The 18,560-nt window shown below is 52.6% G+C and overlaps 1 protein-coding gene across 2 annotated transcripts in view; it reads right to left on the bottom strand.

The window, feature by feature from the left end:
• Nucleotides 1–322: 322 nt before the first annotated feature.
• Nucleotides 323–18,560, bottom strand: part of GPAT4 (glycerol-3-phosphate acyltransferase 4) — a 31,354-nt gene continuing 13,116 nt past the window's right edge. For both annotated transcript variants that reach the window (XM_082863755.1, XM_082863756.1), the window contains exons 3-12: nt 11,165–11,234; nt 10,705–11,005; nt 9,877–9,951; nt 9,011–9,100; nt 8,743–8,836; nt 8,119–8,234; nt 7,175–7,230; nt 6,569–6,654; nt 3,449–3,657; nt 323–1,080 (exon numbers count right to left, since the gene is read on the bottom strand). In XM_082863755.1, the coding sequence (XP_082719881.1) occupies nt 972–1,080; nt 3,449–3,657; nt 6,569–6,654; nt 7,175–7,230; nt 8,119–8,234; nt 8,743–8,836; nt 9,011–9,100; nt 9,877–9,951; nt 10,705–11,005; nt 11,165–11,234 (1,206 nt within the window). In that variant the 3' untranslated portion in view covers nt 323–971. The remainder of the gene's footprint in view (nt 1,081–3,448; nt 3,658–6,568; nt 6,655–7,174; nt 7,231–8,118; nt 8,235–8,742; nt 8,837–9,010; nt 9,101–9,876; nt 9,952–10,704; nt 11,006–11,164; nt 11,235–18,560) is intronic.

Raw genomic sequence — 18,560 nt, 5'->3', positions numbered from 1 at the left:
TGCTGCCCTGTCCGGGGATTTTCTCGTCGCTTCCCCCGCCCTCACCTCCAGACCGTCTTGCACGCCCTCCACCCGCCGTCACACACCTCCAATCCCACGGCACCCGTATGTGGGGAATCCCAAATCACCCAGAGCCACGCAAACACCTAACAGGAGGGCTTCACCTTCTTCCCACCTGCGTTAGTCCCTGTTCCAGAAGCCAAGTCTCCGCGACAGCTCAAGTCAGAGAACCAGCCTGCTGCTGGGAAGCACGCTGCTCGGGCCCCCAGCCAGGGGCGTGCGCGTGAAGGAAGAGATCCCGCAATTCAGTCACCATCGAAGACAATTTTATTTACTCACAGAAACAAACCCGGAGCCCCGTGGGCAGCTCCAGCTCCCCTCGTCCCGCCCCACCCCGGCCCTGGAGCCGCAACGCTGAGCTGACCGGCCTCCCCTTGTGGTAGCGCGTGAGCTGCCACAGCAACCCGGTGAGGTAGGTGTCGCCACACCCCCAGCCCAGGGGACAGCGGGGCAGCTGAGGCCGAGCTGGCAGAGTGCGGCCGGAGTGGGAGGACCGGTCCCCATGCCCACCCGGCCCCGTGGCCAGCGGCCCAGGCCGGGGACCGTCAGTCTGCCGAGGGCCCCTGCAGACCACATGTTCTCTTCTCGAGTCTGCGGGGCCCCGAGGCTGCGCCTTCCTCGGGGCGGGCCTGGCCTGGTGAGGTCCCCGCCCGCAGGCGGGTCTTGGGGACAGACCGCACCCCGGGTCCCGAGTGGGGATGGCAGGCTCTCGCCCAGCATTCAGGCCACACGGGCACGGTGGGGAGGGGACTTTAATGGCACTCCTCCCGCCGACTCGGCGGAGAAGGAACAAGAAGGCAGCTCATCCTGGGAGCGGCCCGGGCGGCTCGAAGAAGCCCGAAGAGTCCTGTGTGCGCAGCGGCCCATGGCGCCTGCGTCCCGGGCGGAGGTGGCCGGGCGGCAGCGCGGGCTCAGGACCGGCTCCGGTCCTCGTGGTTGCCAGCGATCATCTTGCTGTACAGCTTCTGCTGTTCCTCCTTGAACGTGTCCTTCACCTTCTCCCGCTTCAGACCACCGTCCCTGACGAGAGAAAGAGGAGGGCTGGATGCAAGAGCAGAGAAGCCTCACGGCCGCCCTGCGCCCCGGCCAGGTGCGCCCCATCGGCCGCCCGTGCTGCTCCCACCCGGAGAAGCCCCGCGGCTGCCCTGCGCCCCGGCCAGGTGCGCTCCCACCGGCCGCCCGTGCCGCTCCCGCCCGGAGAAGCCCACCAGAGTCGCAGCGGCTCCCTCGTCACAGTGGCCTCGGAAACCGGCCCTGGGCCTGTGGGACCCACCCTCTCCACCTTACAACTCTCACCCCTGCCCTGGGGTCAGAGCTCACTCCTCTTATCCAGGGTACTTTCTAATTGCTCACACCTGCCAAGGAGTTAAAAGTTCTTTCTGCTCAAACATTCATCCTCACCTTACAGAAAGCAAAGGAGGCCCTGGCTTTATGGAAGGTGAGCCAAGCTTTAAGAAATACCAGGACTTATAATGAATCTGTAAAACTGATCTGTAAAATAAAATCTGTACAATTCAGACGCCGGGATTCTCCAAATTCACGCAAATGAACACAACGGAAAATACAAGTTCTTACTTCTTCGCGCTCAAGGGATGGTCCCGTAAGGGAATGGAAGTAACGCAGAGTTTGGGGCTAACCACCCACCTCCTCCAATAGCCCCAAAGAAATCCTCTAAACGTGGATTCGCTTCTTCAAAGTCTCCCCCCACCTGACAGACACCCCAACGCCTTGCCTGCACCCTAGAATCATCATCATCTTCAGTGACTGATGCAAACCCAAGCCCACCGCAGTCTTTCTCTCACACTTTGAGTGTGGAGGCGGGCTGGTAGGAAAAGTCTCTGGTGAAGCCCTCACCACCGGACCCGCCTTACCCTGGGAGCCCTGACACCAGCCACATCCTTTAAAATCCCCAGCAAAGGCCTCCTTTGGAAAGCGGCCACCCTTGTCTTCGTTGGGCTTCAGCGACAGGGAACGTGAGGCAGTGGCTAAACATTCAAGCCGGTCAGACCTGAGCTCAACATGCGACTCCAGGGCTTAATCTGTAGCTTTGAAAGCCAGTTACTTAACCTCTCCGAGTTTCAGTTTCTCATCTGAAAAATGGCAGTAACGATTTTCCTACTCATGGAGTTACTGAGGGTGAGGTGAGATGATCAGACCAGCGGCAGCAGCACTGTGTCTGGCGCACAGCAGGTGCCCGATAAACGTCAGCATTTTTAAAGGGCCAAGCAGACCTAGAGACTGCCATACTGAGTGAATTAGTCAGAGAGAGAAAGACAAAATCGCGGTATCGCTTATATGTGAAATCTAAAAAAAAATGATACGAATGAACGTATTCACACAGAAATTGAGTCACGGATGTAGAAAACTTAACAGTTACCAAGGGGGAAAGGGTAGGGGAGGAATAAACTGGGCGATTGGGATTAACACATACACACTATGATATATAAAAGATAAGTACTATGAAGAACCCACCGTATAGCACAGGGAACTCTATTCTGTGCTCTGTGGTGACCTATGTGGGAGTGGCGTCTGGAAGAGGGTGGCTATACGCATATATATGGCTGATTCACTTCGCTGTACAGCAGAAACTAACACAAGTGTAAATCTACTATACTCCAATAACAAAATTAATTTTATAAAAAAAGGTTACAGGTCGGTTTAAACGCCCAGTCAGTCAAATGCACTCCAGAGCTGACCCCTGCACTTAAACCTAAGGGTCCCAGGAGAGGGGATCAGTCCCCCGACCCAGTGTTCAACCACATCAACCTCCTGTTAGCTGGAGTATAACTACCTCATACCCTAGCGTAAGGGTCTGCAAACCATGGCCCACGGGCTGAATCCACCCGACGCCTACGTCTGTAAGTGGAGTGTCACTGGCACACGGACCCGCTCCTGGACTGTCTCTGGCTGCTTTCCTGCTACAATGGCAGTCAGGCAGTCGCACCAGAGACCACGTGACCCAGAGTCTAAAATACGTACTGACTCTTTTCAGAAAAAGTTTGCTAACTCCGGCTCTAGTAGGTAACAAGCTACAAAAGAACAAAACTGGCCTTTCTAAGGACGGTGCAATTTGCCAAATACACGAGATGAGAGAGCCCAATGCTCCTCTGAGGTTTCCAGGTTGGCACGGAGTCCCTGCCCGCAGAGACAGGGCTGTCCCGGTGCCCAGGTGGACTGTGTCCCCAGGAAGGGGCGCCAAACGCACTGCTTCGTCCAAACATCCCAGGCTTCTGAGAGTGAGTCAAACTGCTGACTCTCCAGGACTGGTGGGCTCGTTCTTCACACCAGGGAGAGGAGGATCCTTCGTAAATGGAGTCAACCACCCAGCACCTGCTTCAGAAATACCCATCCTCCTGGACTCGGCTGCTAAGATCCGGCTCTGACTCACCACAGCAGGTCCACAAGGCCTCCCTGCCTGGCAATGGCGGACTTCACCCTGTTTGCGAACTGGACGGCATCTTCCTCGGCCTCTCTCGTCATGGGAGGCAGGTACCACACGCTGCAGACGATGGCCCAGCTGGTCATCATCCTCAGCAGGTACGTCACCATCCCATACTTGCTGCTGTTCCAGAAAGCATCACCGAACTGGGGGTCGTACTGCAAGACAAGGGAACGCCGGACAGTGAGAAGTCAGGAGTTCCAACCTGTGTGAGCGTCAACGGCAGCTCTGCTGAATGCTCCCTGCCATGCCCGGGGCAGGACCAGTACTAGGATGCTGCTCCCAGCCCCCTACGTGGACGCTTCCGCAGGAGCCCCACACCTGCGCACGTGTGACACCTAGCACATCCACCCCCGAGCGCAGATCACTCAGGGGGACCAGCAGCCTTCCTCCAAGGTCCTCCCTCTTTGATCCAGGGGGCCTGTCTCACTCACAGGTGTCTACTGTCTATTCCTCAAGTCCTCAAGCGCATCCGCACACAGAAGAGGAGCACATCCTCCAGGGATCCACGCCCTGAGTCAACAATCCCCAACGCTTCGCCCCACCGGCTCCATCAACCCCTCCTGTCACGTCACACACTCACAAAGACCGACACGTACCTCCACAGAGAGAGACTTTCTTACACAACCGCCAGCTTTCAAAGATCGCTTCTGGTGCCCAGACCAAGGAGAAAACAACTAGAAAGCTCTGCTTGTGTCACAGCGCTTCTAACGGAGCTGCCTGTCTGTGTGAGGAGGCCGCGCTGCCCCGAGGAAGTCGCAGCGGCCACAGCGGGCGGGCGGGCATCAGACACTGCCACCTGCCAGCCGCTCCGAGGGAGGCGAGGGCTGTGCCTCAGGGGCATTTTGTGGGCCATGTGGCCGCAGCTGCGACCCTCATTCTCCCCAAAGAGAAGAGCTAGTGCAGGCGAGTCGGGAGGGAGAGCTGCCGCAGGAAGTTACACAAGAGGCAGCGAGAGGAACCGGTTCCTGAGGAGAAAGCCTGAAAGGGTTAGGGCTGAACTGCCACTGCACGTCTGAAGGGCTCTCAGAGACAAGCCGTCACATGGAGTGTGTGACTGTGAAGCAAAGACCCAGGACCCGAGTGAAAAAACCAAAGGAGATGCAGTTCCACGAGCAGCCTCACAGGACCCAGCTGCCACCCGTGTGGAGGACGCCCCTCCCCGGAGACCCTGGGAAGGGACACGGGCCAAGAGGCCCGAGTGCAGGTTCTCACACTTGGGGGCGAGGGGGCTGGGTTACAACTATATGATTTTTTTTCAGGCCTTTCAAGCCGAAATTTTATGATTCTCAGAATAAAAATTAGAGCATTTTGCCTAATTGCACACCTGACTACAGAAATGAAGACATTTAGACTTAATCCTAGAAACTAAAAAATCCGGATGTAACTACAGAAGGCTTAAAGGGTTCATGTTATAACACCACGAGGAAACGTGGGAGAAGAACGAGTCTTAAACAGGAGCTAGTGTGCGTGACTGGAAGAAGGTGCTGTTACAGTTTACACGGCATGACTGGAGAGAAACCTTGGCTGAGGGCTGATTCTCTACTCCATGCTGGGCAGACACCGTAGAGAGAAAAACAAGGCAAAGGCTCAAAACAGCAATGCATTCCTCAAAGCCAGACAATGGCTTAATTTTGGTGGAAATGTAACAAGAGCTTTAAAACCGCTAAGGTCATGCAAGTTCGGTTACCAATGACGTCTTCACAAAAACTAGAAAAGTATCTGGGAGGCAGAAGTTCTTAATCACATGTAAGCTTTACTAAACCTGCGGGTGGAAGGAAAATTTATACGCCGTGTTCTGGAGCTGGCATGACTGTCCAAGGGTCCATGTTCCAAAAGTGGCGAAGAGCAAGCAGGCTCTCAGTGTGGTCCCCGACCAGCAGTGTCAGCAGCGCCCAGGGACGGGTCAGAAACGCAAGTTCAGAAACTCCAGGCATGGGGCCCAACGATCTGCCTTCTCACAGCCCCCCCAGGTGATGCTGACGCAGCTGCACAGAACCGATGCTCTGGAGTGAGCAGGAAGGGCTTCTGTGCAGCAGCCGGTGTTTAATAACACGTGGGGTGAGGCACTGGGCTCCCAGGACATTAAACTGTGGGACGCACGCACGCAATGCAAACATCTCTCCCCGTTCCCACACCCACGGCACACAATACGAACAGAACGTTTTCTGCTGCTCCAGACCCAGCATCCTCAACGAATCCCGTGGGCAGCCCTGGTCCAGGGACCTGTAACTGTGCAGCCACTCTTCATTCACCATCCCTGCCCTGGTGCTCGGCCTACCTGGGAAAGCAGCGTGGCTGGGAAGTGTTCGCTTAACCAGGAAGAACACCTCCTCCCCCAAATGCCCCAGTTGTGCTGCCAGGTGACAATGAGGAATATTTCTTCAGAAGCCTTTGCAGACAAAAGATGCTCGCAAAAGTATGGAGACTAAATTCTAACAGCAACTCTGACTCACTCTTACCCCGATCTGAGACGTCAACCTAAATACTCTAAACACAGTGACAAAGGCTGTGTTTTTTTTGAGGAAGTAGTGTAACAGCATTCTTTTAGAAATAATTATGTGTATCTATTTATAAAATCAGATGGATACGAGGGGGGAGAGAGAGGAGGAGGAAAAGGGGAAACTGGCTGAGTGCGTCCCATCTTCCTAAGCAAGTTTGGACTCTCAGAGGTTCAAGTTCCTAAAAGGTGGGGCAGACTAACAGGTTCGTTTAAGGCCCCTTTACTTTCACGAGAGGCCTTCGGTCTGTCATATGCCACGCGAACCACGGGAGCCACAGCAGCAGGGCTGTCTCTTCCTCCAGCAGCAAGGACACATCTGCACCTACCCACCCTTACCTCTAACCGACCAAAGGCACAGACCCAGCTGGGCAGCCCCGTGCCCGCAGGAAGCCCCTCAGGTGGACTGCCTTCCACGCCGGCGGGGCTTAGGAGGAAAGCGGAACCAGTGGGGGAGATGCGCCAAGCTCAGGGCTCCGCAGTGTGGGCTGCTCCATGCAGAGGGGGCCCAGCTCCCCGCTGTGCGTCACAGCGGCAGCGGTGATCACCTGGCCTCAGAGGGCTCGTACCTTGATCGCAACGGGGTAAACTGTGGCTCCAATTTCGAAACTTCCCTTTTTGAACATCATCACAGATGTATTGTTGATGCAGGTTCCTAAAACGCAGGAGAGAGTAAAATGCTATTTCCTTCCGTCCTTTCCCCCAGAGATTAGGAGTTTAAGGATTAAATATAATAATAAAAATCATTCTAATGGCTCTTCAATGAGGATAAACCTGTCATCTCCCCAGCTCCTGAACGCACACTGAAAACAGATGAACAGACTACTGCGCTGCTTCCTCTTCTCTTCTTATAGGACCGTCTTCCCTGGTTCCCACGGCAGCCCAGATGAGAGGCCAGAGGCCCCGGCCGACTCGGGAGGGTCCAGGGAGGACCCTGCAGGAAGCTCAAGGAGCCTGTCAGCAACACTAGAGAAGGGGCTCCCGCGACGGGGAAGGCCACACGGCGGCACTCTCAGTCCATATTCTGAATCCCTTGAGTTTTCAGTCCCACGACCAATCTAAAGGGCCCCCACATTGCTCAGTGAAGACAGGTTCCCCCATCAAGGGTGAGGGTCCGGGCTCCAACACAACACTGGACTCGCCCTCCTGCGCGGCCTCCCCACACAGAGGCTTACCCTCCGGGAAGATGAGGATGGGCAGCTTGCTTTTATCCTGCACGTGCTCAGTCAGCCTTTACAAGAGGAAAATAAAGCGAAGGGTCAGACAGCCTCACGCCCATCATCACCCAAAGGCGTCTATCGATACCCTGCCTAGACGTGACGCTGGACGTGGTATAAAAGCAGGTTAACAAACACGACCCTCTCTTTTATAAACCCATGGGCTAACAGACAAAACTCCCAAGGACAGGGAACACCGGATGATTACTACTTAATGTGCACAGCTGTTCAATGAAGTACGTGAGTCTGTGCACAGGAACCATGGCTCAGACCTAGGACTGTCTAAAGGGCTCACCCTCCACAGAGTCCGGCAAAGAGCAGCCTCGAGAAACGCGCACCCCCGACTTCCTACAGCCATGCTTGCTTCCTCTCAATTTACGGCAAAGCTCTCGCCATCACTTGCACCATGTTTACTTTTTTTTTTTTTTACCTTGAAAACAGAGCTGCACTCTGTTCTGTTGCCTTCAGTGTCTCTTCATTTGTGACAATGAATTCATTTTGAGATTTCCCTAGATCCCACATGCATGCTGCAACTAAGAGTTTGCATGCCACAACTAAGGAGCTGGCAAGCCGCAACTAAGGAGCCCGCCTGCTGCAACGAAGGAGCCCTCGCGCTGCAACTAAGGAGCCGGCAAGCCGCAACTAAGACCCAGCACAACCAAATAAATATTTTAAAAAAATCAAATCACATTAAAAGTTCATACAGTGTTCATTACAATGGGTACAAGGAATAAAAAAGGTTACAAACATTACTACCTTGGGTTAGTAATAATACTAGGGTTTTGATACTTTTTATACTCCATGTTTCAGAAAAACACTACTATGAAAGCAGCTGGGGCTCAGTGGAGAAGGCTGTAGAGGCACAGCTTCCCCTAAGCGCAGACCGTGTGTCACTTGTTTACCTTTTAGCCACCAGGTGGCGATCCTTCACTTCCGAGCGCTCGAACCAGACGTGGGGGCAGGCCTTCACCATGGCTCTCTGGATGACGCCCATGAGGCCGCCGTGCACCTGCCCCACCTGCTCTCAGACAAAGGAGCAAGGGCAGCGAAGCCGTCCTCACGCAAGCCCCCAGGTCCCCTGAGACACAGACCCCAACCTCTCACCCCGTAACGCTTTACCAGTAACCACAGGCTCTCACTGTTCAGAAACCACCATTAGACTCTCTGAATTTAAATTCTCCTTCTAATCAGTGATACCAGAGATGTGTAACTATTGATATAAACACAGCTGAAAACCCTAAAACGAACCGTGAAGCAGAGCACACCTGTGTCCAACGCCCTCCCTGGGCGGATTATCCAAAGCCCCCGAGCCCAGTGCCTTCAAATCCTCCCTCCCCACCTTCACCCCTCCCCACGGTGCTCACTCTGCTCACAACATCCAGGTCCCAAGGAGTCCCCAAGGCCACAGAAACAAAGGCAACAACCTAGGTCAGGCCCGTGTATAAAAACGTGCTTACCTGTTCACACCCTTAAGAAAGAGCTCCCAGCCCCGACCAGCCTAAAGGAGCAACAGAGAGAGGCCTTACCATGGCGTAATAGCCATCACTGGCCAAAATGATGACGTCAATGGGAGACGTATGATTGGCCACGCAGATGCCGCCGTTTCTAGGCCGGTTCTTCCTGCGTTTAAATTGTAGGCAAAGCAACAAAAATCAGTGTGAAACAATTCATCTGGAACTCACGCCGCCTCAGCAGCTTCCTCGGCTCTAACGACGCTCTGAGGGCCCGCGGGCCGGCTGCCAGCCCCCCGTGTTACGCCAGCGCACCCCTCTGTCCCACCCCGAGCCCCCTCACCTGTCGTGGTAGGTAATGATGGCCGTCAGGGCTCGTACGCAGATGCGATAGCACATTAGGTGAACGTGCTTACTCAGGAACTCCTTAAACCTGCGACAACAGGACAGAGATTTCTGTTTTTATTTTTCATACATATAGAAAGACAGGAAAAGGTGCTGAGTCCAACCATCTAACCATCACTGCCTATGGCCTTTATGACTGAGGAGTATTTTTACAAATATTAGTGTCTATGGTAAAACTCTGTATTAGCATATTTCTGTCTACAGATAAAGAAAGAAAGAAAGAAATGATGAGGGCTACTCAAATTCACACAAGGTAATGGGCTTAGAATTCACAGCCCTAAAATTTCCAGCACACCCGAGTCTCCTAGATTCCTTTCCTTCTTGCTGGTCAACACCCAGAGGCAGGGCAAAGGCCAGAGAGTCAAACCTCCCCACCAGCCCGGGGAAAAGAGGTTTGCCAGCCCCATAACTTCCCAGAATGAGCCCATTTCTCTTATTAAAAAAAAAAAAAGCAAACAAACAAAAAGGCTCTACCTACACGTCTTATCCTCTTACCAATTCATCAACACAGCAGAATGCTCAAAACTCAACAACATGCTATAAAACCTGCTGGACACTACGGGCTTGTGGTTTCTCCCTTTTGTCTTTAAAATGGGAAGAGTGTGAGGGCTGGAGGGCAAAGAGAACAGTCACAGATCAAGATCAGCTGGAAGAAAACTTTCCTGCCTATGTCATTGCTGTCGTTGGGTTACTTTCTCCCTCTAAGAGTCTGTGGTTTGGGCTACGCCCAAAGAAGTGGCCTGGCCTTCAAGATGGGAGCCGTCCCCCAGTACCTGTAGACTCGGATGCCTGCGCTCTGCTCACCTCCCGTTTGGCAGGTATCCCACCACTGTTGTGCCCACCACCAGGAGGCTAATCCCCGTGAAAGCAAGAGCTATCCTGTAACGAGAAGACAAGTTACAACACAGCAGACAAATCTGTGCCCCGAGTACAGAACTGGACGTGTGAAAATGGAACTGGGCGTCATGAAACCCCCCCACAAGATCTGATCACCTGGACCCAGACAGGAGTCCGGGTCCCTAGAAACGCGGGCAGGCCTATCAGAAGCAGAGGGCATTCCGCTTCCAGAGTGGCAGGACACCATGGATTTGGCGTTCAGCCGACACCCTCTCCGCAGGCACTGGCAGCAGCCAGAACGACGGGACGGCCTACCGATGGCTGCGCTGCCCTCACGCACCTGCTGCCCTGTGGTCTTACCCTTCCCTTTGGCCCAGCTTCGCTGTGAAGCAATAGGAAATAGGGCCCGAAGGTACCAGCAGCCGACAAGACATACTCAGAATAGCATGTGGTACAGAAACACTGGGAGATCAATACTGCCTCTGTCCTGGAGAGGAAGCTGCAGGAACAGAATCAGCCAGGCCCGGGGAGGGGCGGCCAGGAAGAACATCGTGTTCCCCGTCCCTGTGTTTAGTCAGTCCAGACAAGCAGTTTGTCTTTGAGAAACCCAGCTACGTCTGATACGCAGACAATCCGAGGGCCCTTAAAGGACAAGCCCCGGTGCAGCCTTCCGAGAGCCAGATGGCCTGGCCGGTGAGAGAACGGTACTGTCCTCCTCTCTAAAGTGGGAGAGCAAAGCGGAGGGGCCGGGGGCACGGGCAGGCAGATCAGGCACCGGGCTAGGCCCTGCCTCACCTGAGGGGCAGGAGGAAGCAGTACCGAATCAGCACTCCTAAGCCCCAGAGCACGGTGAGCCGAAGGCTGATGTACTGGAAGTTATAATTGGTCCTGCTCAGCAAGTTCCAGGACTCCAACTCCTCTGCCGAGAACCTCTTTGTCACCTCGTCGTCCATGATGGTCTCCATCCCTTTCCGGCAGAAGTAGAAAATGTCAGAGAGCTCAAACTCACGAGTGTTGTCCAGAGCCTTACTGCTACCACTCCGGCGAATTTCTTTGATCTCTTCTTCTAGTGACGTGGGATCTTTTGCAATGATTCCTGCAAGAGAACAGCCCGGTCAAGCGGCCCGCTGGGAGAAGGCACACTGGGAACGCTCAGGGTGCTCACCAGTGACGAGTGGGAGCGGGGCGAAAGCGCGCGGGAACGCAGCTCCAGGGGGCCGCTGCACAGGGGGACGGACACCCCACCCCGTCTTACCGTTGGTGTAGGGCTTGTAGAGCTGGTGGTTCTTCTCCTTGGCACCTCGCTCCATCCTCAAGGTCGCCCACTGCGGAGGGAACAGCCACACACCGCGATGAGCCCCTTCCTCGCTCGGGGGCACCTCCACTTCCGTTCCGTGACAGACTCCAGCCCGGTGCCCCGAGAGCAGACTGCGGCCGAGAGAGCACTGGCTCTGGAAGGAAACTCGGAGCCCTCTCCTCCTAGAGGACACCCGTCCCAGATAACCTGGACCGAAAGCCACGTCCCCGGCGGTCACGAGCAGGGAACTAGGAGCTGGGGTGAGCTGCTCGGGCCTCGCTTCTCACGGCCTCCCGGGTCCGACAGTCCACGGACCTCATGGGTTCCTTCGTTTCTGCCAAACAGCAGCGCTTCACCAACAGCAAAACCAAGCACCCTTTAAGCTACTGCCCGCCACCCGGTGCTGCCTGCCTTCCAAATTATTCCAAGAAAGCAACAATTTTAGTTTTCGAGTCGATAAAGGATTTAAATAATATATATGTCTGGACTGCCCATTCACCCTCTGGGTAACCTTTAACAGGAGACCCCACAAACTTGACACAGAAAGCCTGAGAATAGCTTAGTGTTTAAAATAAAATAAAATTTAAGAAAAAAAGGTATTAAAAAACACTATTTGGAGATAAAAAAACAAAAACAAAACTAGGCTCAAATCCCAAGTTTGACAGTTATGCTGTGTCCCTTAAGCAACTCATTCCAACACTCTGGGTGCTAGTCTTTTCTATCCACAAAACAGGATGATGGTCCTTCAACCTCCTACTTCACGAGGATCCAATGAGACCATATGTGACAGAACTCGGGAAACGGCAACCCCCCCGAATTGTCCTCAGTATCACTGAAATAATATGGGCTCCAGGAGAGTGAGGCTCTTCCTAGATCCTCCCTTCCTTCATTAAAATCCTTTTAGCTGTCTGAAGAGAGCCAGAGGCTGGGTCCCTCCTGCTCTCAAATGCTGAGAGGCAGACACACGGGCTCCTGTCCACCCTCCTGCAACGTGGTACCGCAGAACACAAAGTTATGACCGCAGTGAGTCAAGGAAACAGAACGGACATTTTAAAAGGTGTGTTTTCACACTTCTGTTTCCACAGTTCTGCAAGGTAGAAAAGAACCCCATCATTCCATGACACAGCAGAATCCACACGGCACAAAGCCTCTGGTGAGACTCTGCTGGCAGAGCCTGAAGTGTTAGCAAGGCATCAGAGCCAGGAGCAGGACACGAGCTTAATCAGCCGTCTGACCTCATCTGGAAGTTTCTTCAAACACCACTGTCTAGAGAAAACAGAGTTTACAGAGTCACCCAGTTAGAGTCTAGGGCAGGAAAACTCACACAGCCCACTTCAGGCAGTTAACCCTTGATGGCTTCTGGCACAGGTGATTTCCTTCTAGAAGAAAATGTAAACCTAGCTCCTACAACGGAGGAAGATGAATTCCATCTGGGAATGTCATCGAGGGGAGAGGTGGCTAAGGGGCGAGAGAGCTAACAACAAGCCCGGCACACCAGAGCTGAGGGTTGTCCCTTCTGGCCAGGACTCTGCACTGGAGCTGCAAAGCACAGAGCCAAGAAGCTTGGTTCTGCACTGACAGTTCTGATACTTGGATCCGCTTCTAAGCGGCAGGTAGCACCTGCCTTCAGGCCGCTGGATCACTAGGACTCAACGTCTGTGAGGACGCCTCACGACGGAATGTGCGGGGAGGCTGTGGCTTCTGTTTTAACTGGAAAGGTGCTGGTTCCATGAGAGTCTAGTCCCCTAGCTGTCACAAACATCCTCCTGCCCTCCCGCTTTGTACTCGAGCTTTACTTTTCCGAACTTCAGGCACACCTCAAAATGTCTCTGCGCTGAGGAGAGAACTGTCCAAGGTCAGCAGAGCAGGGGAAGAGCGCCGGGCGGGGCCGCCAGGGGCCAGCGCTCGCTCGCGACGGGCTCCTTCGCCTTGCTGCGGTGACTCCCGGGAGGGCGATGGAGAGCTACGCTTCTCCAGCTTCACTTCAAGAAGCACTGCGTCCAGACGCCCAGAATAAAAGCGAGAGCTCCGGGTTCAGAGGTCATTTCCCCACAACCCGCTCCGCTCCCTTGATCCGGGATGTTCAGGACCAGATTACTTAATTATTCCCTTTCAGCACCTCCCAGACGGAGACTGTTAGGGGCAGGACAATGCCGCCCTCGAGCTGACAGTAAACCCAACACAGCCCTCGCAGGTGAACGCAGGCCCGGCCCGAGGTGTGGGCGGCACCCGGTGCATCCTTGCTGCGTGCTCACTGTCGAGCACTGCGGGTTAGGAGCTGAGTGCACCGGAAGGCCTGACCGTCTCTGCGGCACTAATCTCAGCGGAGACCCGCCCCTCTTCTCAGCCAGCCTCCACCGCACTTCGCACGACCGCACTAGAGACACCCAAAGAACCAGACCCCAGCACCCGTCACCAGCCACCGCCCAGCCAGCGACGAACTCTCCTCTCCCTGCTTCCGCAGGAATCTCTCAGTAGCTACCGTCAAATCAACAATCCTGACTGCACAGCGGCGTCAGCCTCACGTTTCCCATCACCTGCTGGGCATGACCGTGTGCAAGTCCCCCCATCCTCACACCCGGCCTGAGAGCGAGAGGCAGCCTCACACACCCGACCCCAACGTGCTCCCCTCCGCCCGGCCCTCCTCCCATGGTCCCCAAGCTTCCCCGCCCGAGAAGGGTCCTCCCTGGCTGCCAGTGTCAGGCCACCCCCTTCATCCACCCGCGGCTTCGCCCACCTACAGCTCTCTCCCCCGCATTCCCCCCTCCAGGCCGTGTGGACGCACACTCCCGTCTCACCATGCAACATCCCCTCCAGGCCCCCAAAGGCTCTTCTCTCCTGAACTAGGTACTGCCTCTAAACCAGACCGCACTTTCTCGCCTCTACCCACTGCACTTCTAGAATGCTTTCTCTCTTTTAAGATCCAGTTCAAAGGCCAAATCCTACATGAAATGCTACCTAACCAATTCCTGCAGTCACAGTTCGTCTCCGCCTGTGCATTTTAACTGGCGTCACGTTCTGAATTAGTTCTGTATGCAGACATCTGTCTTTCCTACTAAACTATAACTGCCTCGAGGGGCAGGAGGCAGAACCCAGCGGAAGCTGACCAAGCGGCCTGCACTTCGCAGGCAGTCAGTAAGGGCTGCATTTAATTTACCAGCTCCCAGTATTTCTCTTCATCAAGGTCTCCGTATGAAAGACAGACCTGAACCTAAAACCACTCCCGAGCACCATAATCCCACTCTCATCTCCTTCAGTTCGGCCTTTAGGCTACCCCCGGTGATGCTGGGACGGGGGTGGGGGCACGGACCCATGTGAAGGAGGCCTTACTGCTCCCACTCCCCAGAGGAGGACGTAGATTGCAGGGTCTGAGGACTTCGGTCAAGTTCCAGAGCTGGTAAAAAACCCTCCAAAAAGTCACGCCTGTCCCACCCGGACCCCGCGACCTGTTCAGTCTCTTCACCCCCCTCACGGCCATCACTGGTTTCCGACCCATTCCGCTGTGGAGCTCGACGCCACTCATTACAGCTGGCCCATCATCACTGTACTGAGGGTAAATGTGAAGCACAAACATTGAGACAACTAAGGTACTTTAAGTAACACGCTGCCCTCCGCACACAACCATCTCCCGTAACTCAGCATTAAAAGGACCTGCACTGAGCTGTCTTCCAGGAGGAAAGACCTGGAGGACCCGCCCACGCACACATCCCCCCTTGGCAGGTACCCCAAGGTTCCTTTATAGGGGGAGATGAGCTGATCGTGGGAAACCATTTGTCAAGCTGCGCCGACCTAGGTCCCCCAAAAGCACAGGTATGTGTACTGCACGGACTACCAGACATCCAGCTTGGATCATCTTTATGAAGATTACCTACTAAACTGTAAAAGTGGCTTATAAGATCCCAGAAGAAAATGCAGACATAAAATTAAATGTACATGCCATGAACACAGCCATAAAATACTGCCAAGACTGAAAGGTAACAAAAAAATTTTTAAGGTGTTGTCAGCTGTGAGACATGAATGAATGTTTAAAATTCTTTACTATTATTTGTCTGGTCATCTACTGCTGTGTAACAAACCACCCCATAACACTGGCTTAAAATACCACCACCATCTATTCTGCTCATGAATCTGCAAACTGCACAGGGTCCGGCATCGGCTGGGTGTCAGCTGATGCTGGTTGTCACAGCTCCCCTGGGACTGGAATATGGAACACATATACGGGGCCTAGGCTTCCTCACAATGTGGCAGCCGGGCTCCAGGGGCAAGTATCCAGAGGCAGACGGAAGTTAATACTGCCACTTCTAACCTAACCTCACACGTCACACAGCGTCACGGCCACCACATTCTATATGTTAGAAACGAGTCCCCAAGGCAGGTCCCCAACTCAAGAGGAGGGCAATCAGACTCCACCTTTTGATGGTAGATGCTAGAATCACTCGGGGAGCTTTTTAAAAATGCCCACCCAAACCAATTAAATCAGAATTTCTGGGGAGATTCTAGTGCTCCCAAACAAGTATTTTTTAAACACTCCTCAGGTGATTCAGATGCGTAGTTAGGAAGAGACCCATGGAATTAAGATGATCTCTGAGCTTCCTACCAACTGCAAAATTACATATAGCACCCCAGTTTAGGAAGGGATGAAGAGGATAAAAAAAGGCAAAATAAAGGTCTCGTCTTTATTAAAAAGCACTCACAAGTTTAGGTGTATTTTATTTTATTTTATTTCTTTTTTATTTTTGGCCGTGTTGGGTCTTTGTCGCTGCGCGCAGGCTTTTCTCTGGTTGTGGCGACCAGGGGCTACTCTTTGTTGCGGTGCGTGGGCTTCTCATTGCAGTGGCTTCTCTTGTTGCAGAGCTCTAGGTGTGCGGGCTTCAGTAGTTGTGGCACACGGGCTCAGTAGTTGTGGCTCGTGGGCTCTAGAGCACAGGCTCAGTAGTTGTGGCGCACGGGCTTAGTTGCTCTGCGGCAACTAAGGGCTTCCCTGGTGGCGCAGTGATTAAGAATCCGCCTGCCAATGCAGGGGACACGGGTTTGAGCCCTGGTCCAGGAAGATCCCACATGCTGCCAAGAGGCTGAGCCCACGTGCCACGACTGCTGAGCCTGCGCTCTGGAGCCCGCAAGCCACAACTGCTGAGGCCCACACGCCTACAGCCCATGCTCCACCACGGGGGAGGCCACTGCAATGGGAAGCCGCGCACTGCAGCAAAGAGTAGCCCCCGCTTACCGCAGCTGGAGGGAGCCCACGCACAGCAATGAACGCAGCCAAAAATAAATTAATTAATTAATTAAAAAAGGAAAAAAAAAAGATTACCTGTCCCATGGATTGGCCCAAAAATATATGATTATAATCGACATTAAAAGCCACAAGAACGTACATCTGAAAAACACAGTCAATAGTAATAAGGATTTACTTGGCTATGAACTTTAAAATACTACTTTGAGGGGACATTTTCAAAATGGAATAGGGAAGGTACATGGATTCTAGGTCTTTTGTTCCACCCAAAGTGATCCAAATTTTAAAAATTTAGCTACTACCAAAGAACTCTGGTCTGATTACTCCTATTTTTATGTTTTAAGAATAAGTACTTCCATAGGTCTATGAATTAATCAGTTGCTTATAAACTTGAATAAAAGCTAGACATCACTCACTGCTGTCTCCTAGAAGTTTATCAGCTGTTCTACTCACTCTATACTGATGTACGTTTTTCAGTGGCAAACGGGCATGGGTAGTTACGTGGTTCACAGGAACCCTGGGTTCTACTGAAGATTTTCAGGGACTGAAGTTTAAGAAAATTACATTTCCTGATTAATTAAAACAAACACTAAAGACTGACAAGATTACTACTTCTCAAACTTTACTGTGCACCTGGGGCTCGCTGGAATGCTGATCCTAGTTCAGTGGGTCTGGAGGGGGCCTGTGACCTGCATTTCTAACCAGTCTTGGGTGACACTCAGCTGCTGGTCTCAGAGCACTCTCTGAGTAGCAAGACAACCCCAGAGACCATAGATAGGGCTCAGAAATCTTACTGTTGAATGTAAGTACTTAAGTAAGCACAAGTGCACCACAGCAGCATTACGGACAGCAGCCGGAAGGTGAAAACGGCCCGTCAACAGATGAATGGGTAAGCGGATTATGGTACAGACACACAGTGGAATACTACTCGGCCATAAAAACCGAAGTACTGAAACATGTTACAAAGTTATGCTACATGAAAGGAGCCAGTCACAAAAGAGCACACTTTATATAATTCCATGAAAATGAAAGATCCAGAATAGGTCAAGCCAGAGACAGAGCCCAGGTTCACGGTGTCAGAGCCAGGGGAGGGGAAGAAGGAGGGCAAGTGCTTAATGAGTGTGGGGCCTCCTTCCGGAGAGCTGAGAGTGCTGTGGAGCCACACAGAGGTGGTGGCCAGGCAACGCTGCAACTACCGCGAATGCCGGTGAACCTTCCCTTTAAATGGTTACCTTTAGGTTCTGTCAACTTCACCTCCATTTTTTTAATGTGAAAAAAAGTCATATTCTTATATAAAATACCAAAACTCAAGATTCAGTAATATACCTAAAAATATTTCCTGCTGTAATGTAGCATTTCATACAGCTCACTTCATCTTCCAGAGTCACTATTTCTTCACTGGTTAAGTCTATCACTGATAGATACCCTGGGCCACTGCAGAATTACATACAGGGAACCAAAGGAAAAGGACTGAGACTATTCTGAACCGTAAGATACTATCTGAACAAATATAACTGTGCTGTGTTTCCTATTATGGTCTCAGCCATGGAAAAGATGAACCTGAAGATCTGGTGACTACTGAAAACAGATCCTGCTAATAAATCACCACATCTCTGAAGAGAGATGGCTTGTGGCAGAGATCACTTCCAGGAAATATCACTTCTCACTCATTTCCTTCCCACTGTGACCAGTTCTGTTCACTGGTATAACGACTTAAGTTCTGACATATGTTAAGAAATATACTCTTCTCCTCCCCTTTCAGAAAATAGAAAAATTCATCAAATGCCCTTTTCTGTTACTTCTTTTTGTCTGAAGTGCGAGAACGTATTAAGATAAACATCTGAAAGAGAGAAAAGACTCTCCCATACTTATCAGTCAGGGAATATGCCAGCAGCAGCTTTGAGTTGCAGTATCTGTTACATCACTGTCGGCAGTGACTTTTTCTTTAATTCTTAAGGCCCTCCGTTTGAAATAAACAGGCAAGGTGTGGGGTCATGGAATAGGTGCCTTTGCTCAGACAGACCAAACACACAAGTCCCTTAGCTCAAAAGAAAGACTGCTGAAGGCTTTCACAAGCTCACGTTTAGTTATTCTTTCTACTCAAAATGCCACTTCCTTCCC

This window comes from Leucopleurus acutus, assembly GCF_964270905.1.
Source record: "Leucopleurus acutus genome assembly, chromosome: 21".
In the NCBI taxonomy this organism is placed as follows: Eukaryota; Metazoa; Chordata; class Mammalia; order Artiodactyla; family Delphinidae; genus Leucopleurus; species Leucopleurus acutus.
This window is presented reverse-complemented; position numbering and strand designations above follow the sequence as displayed.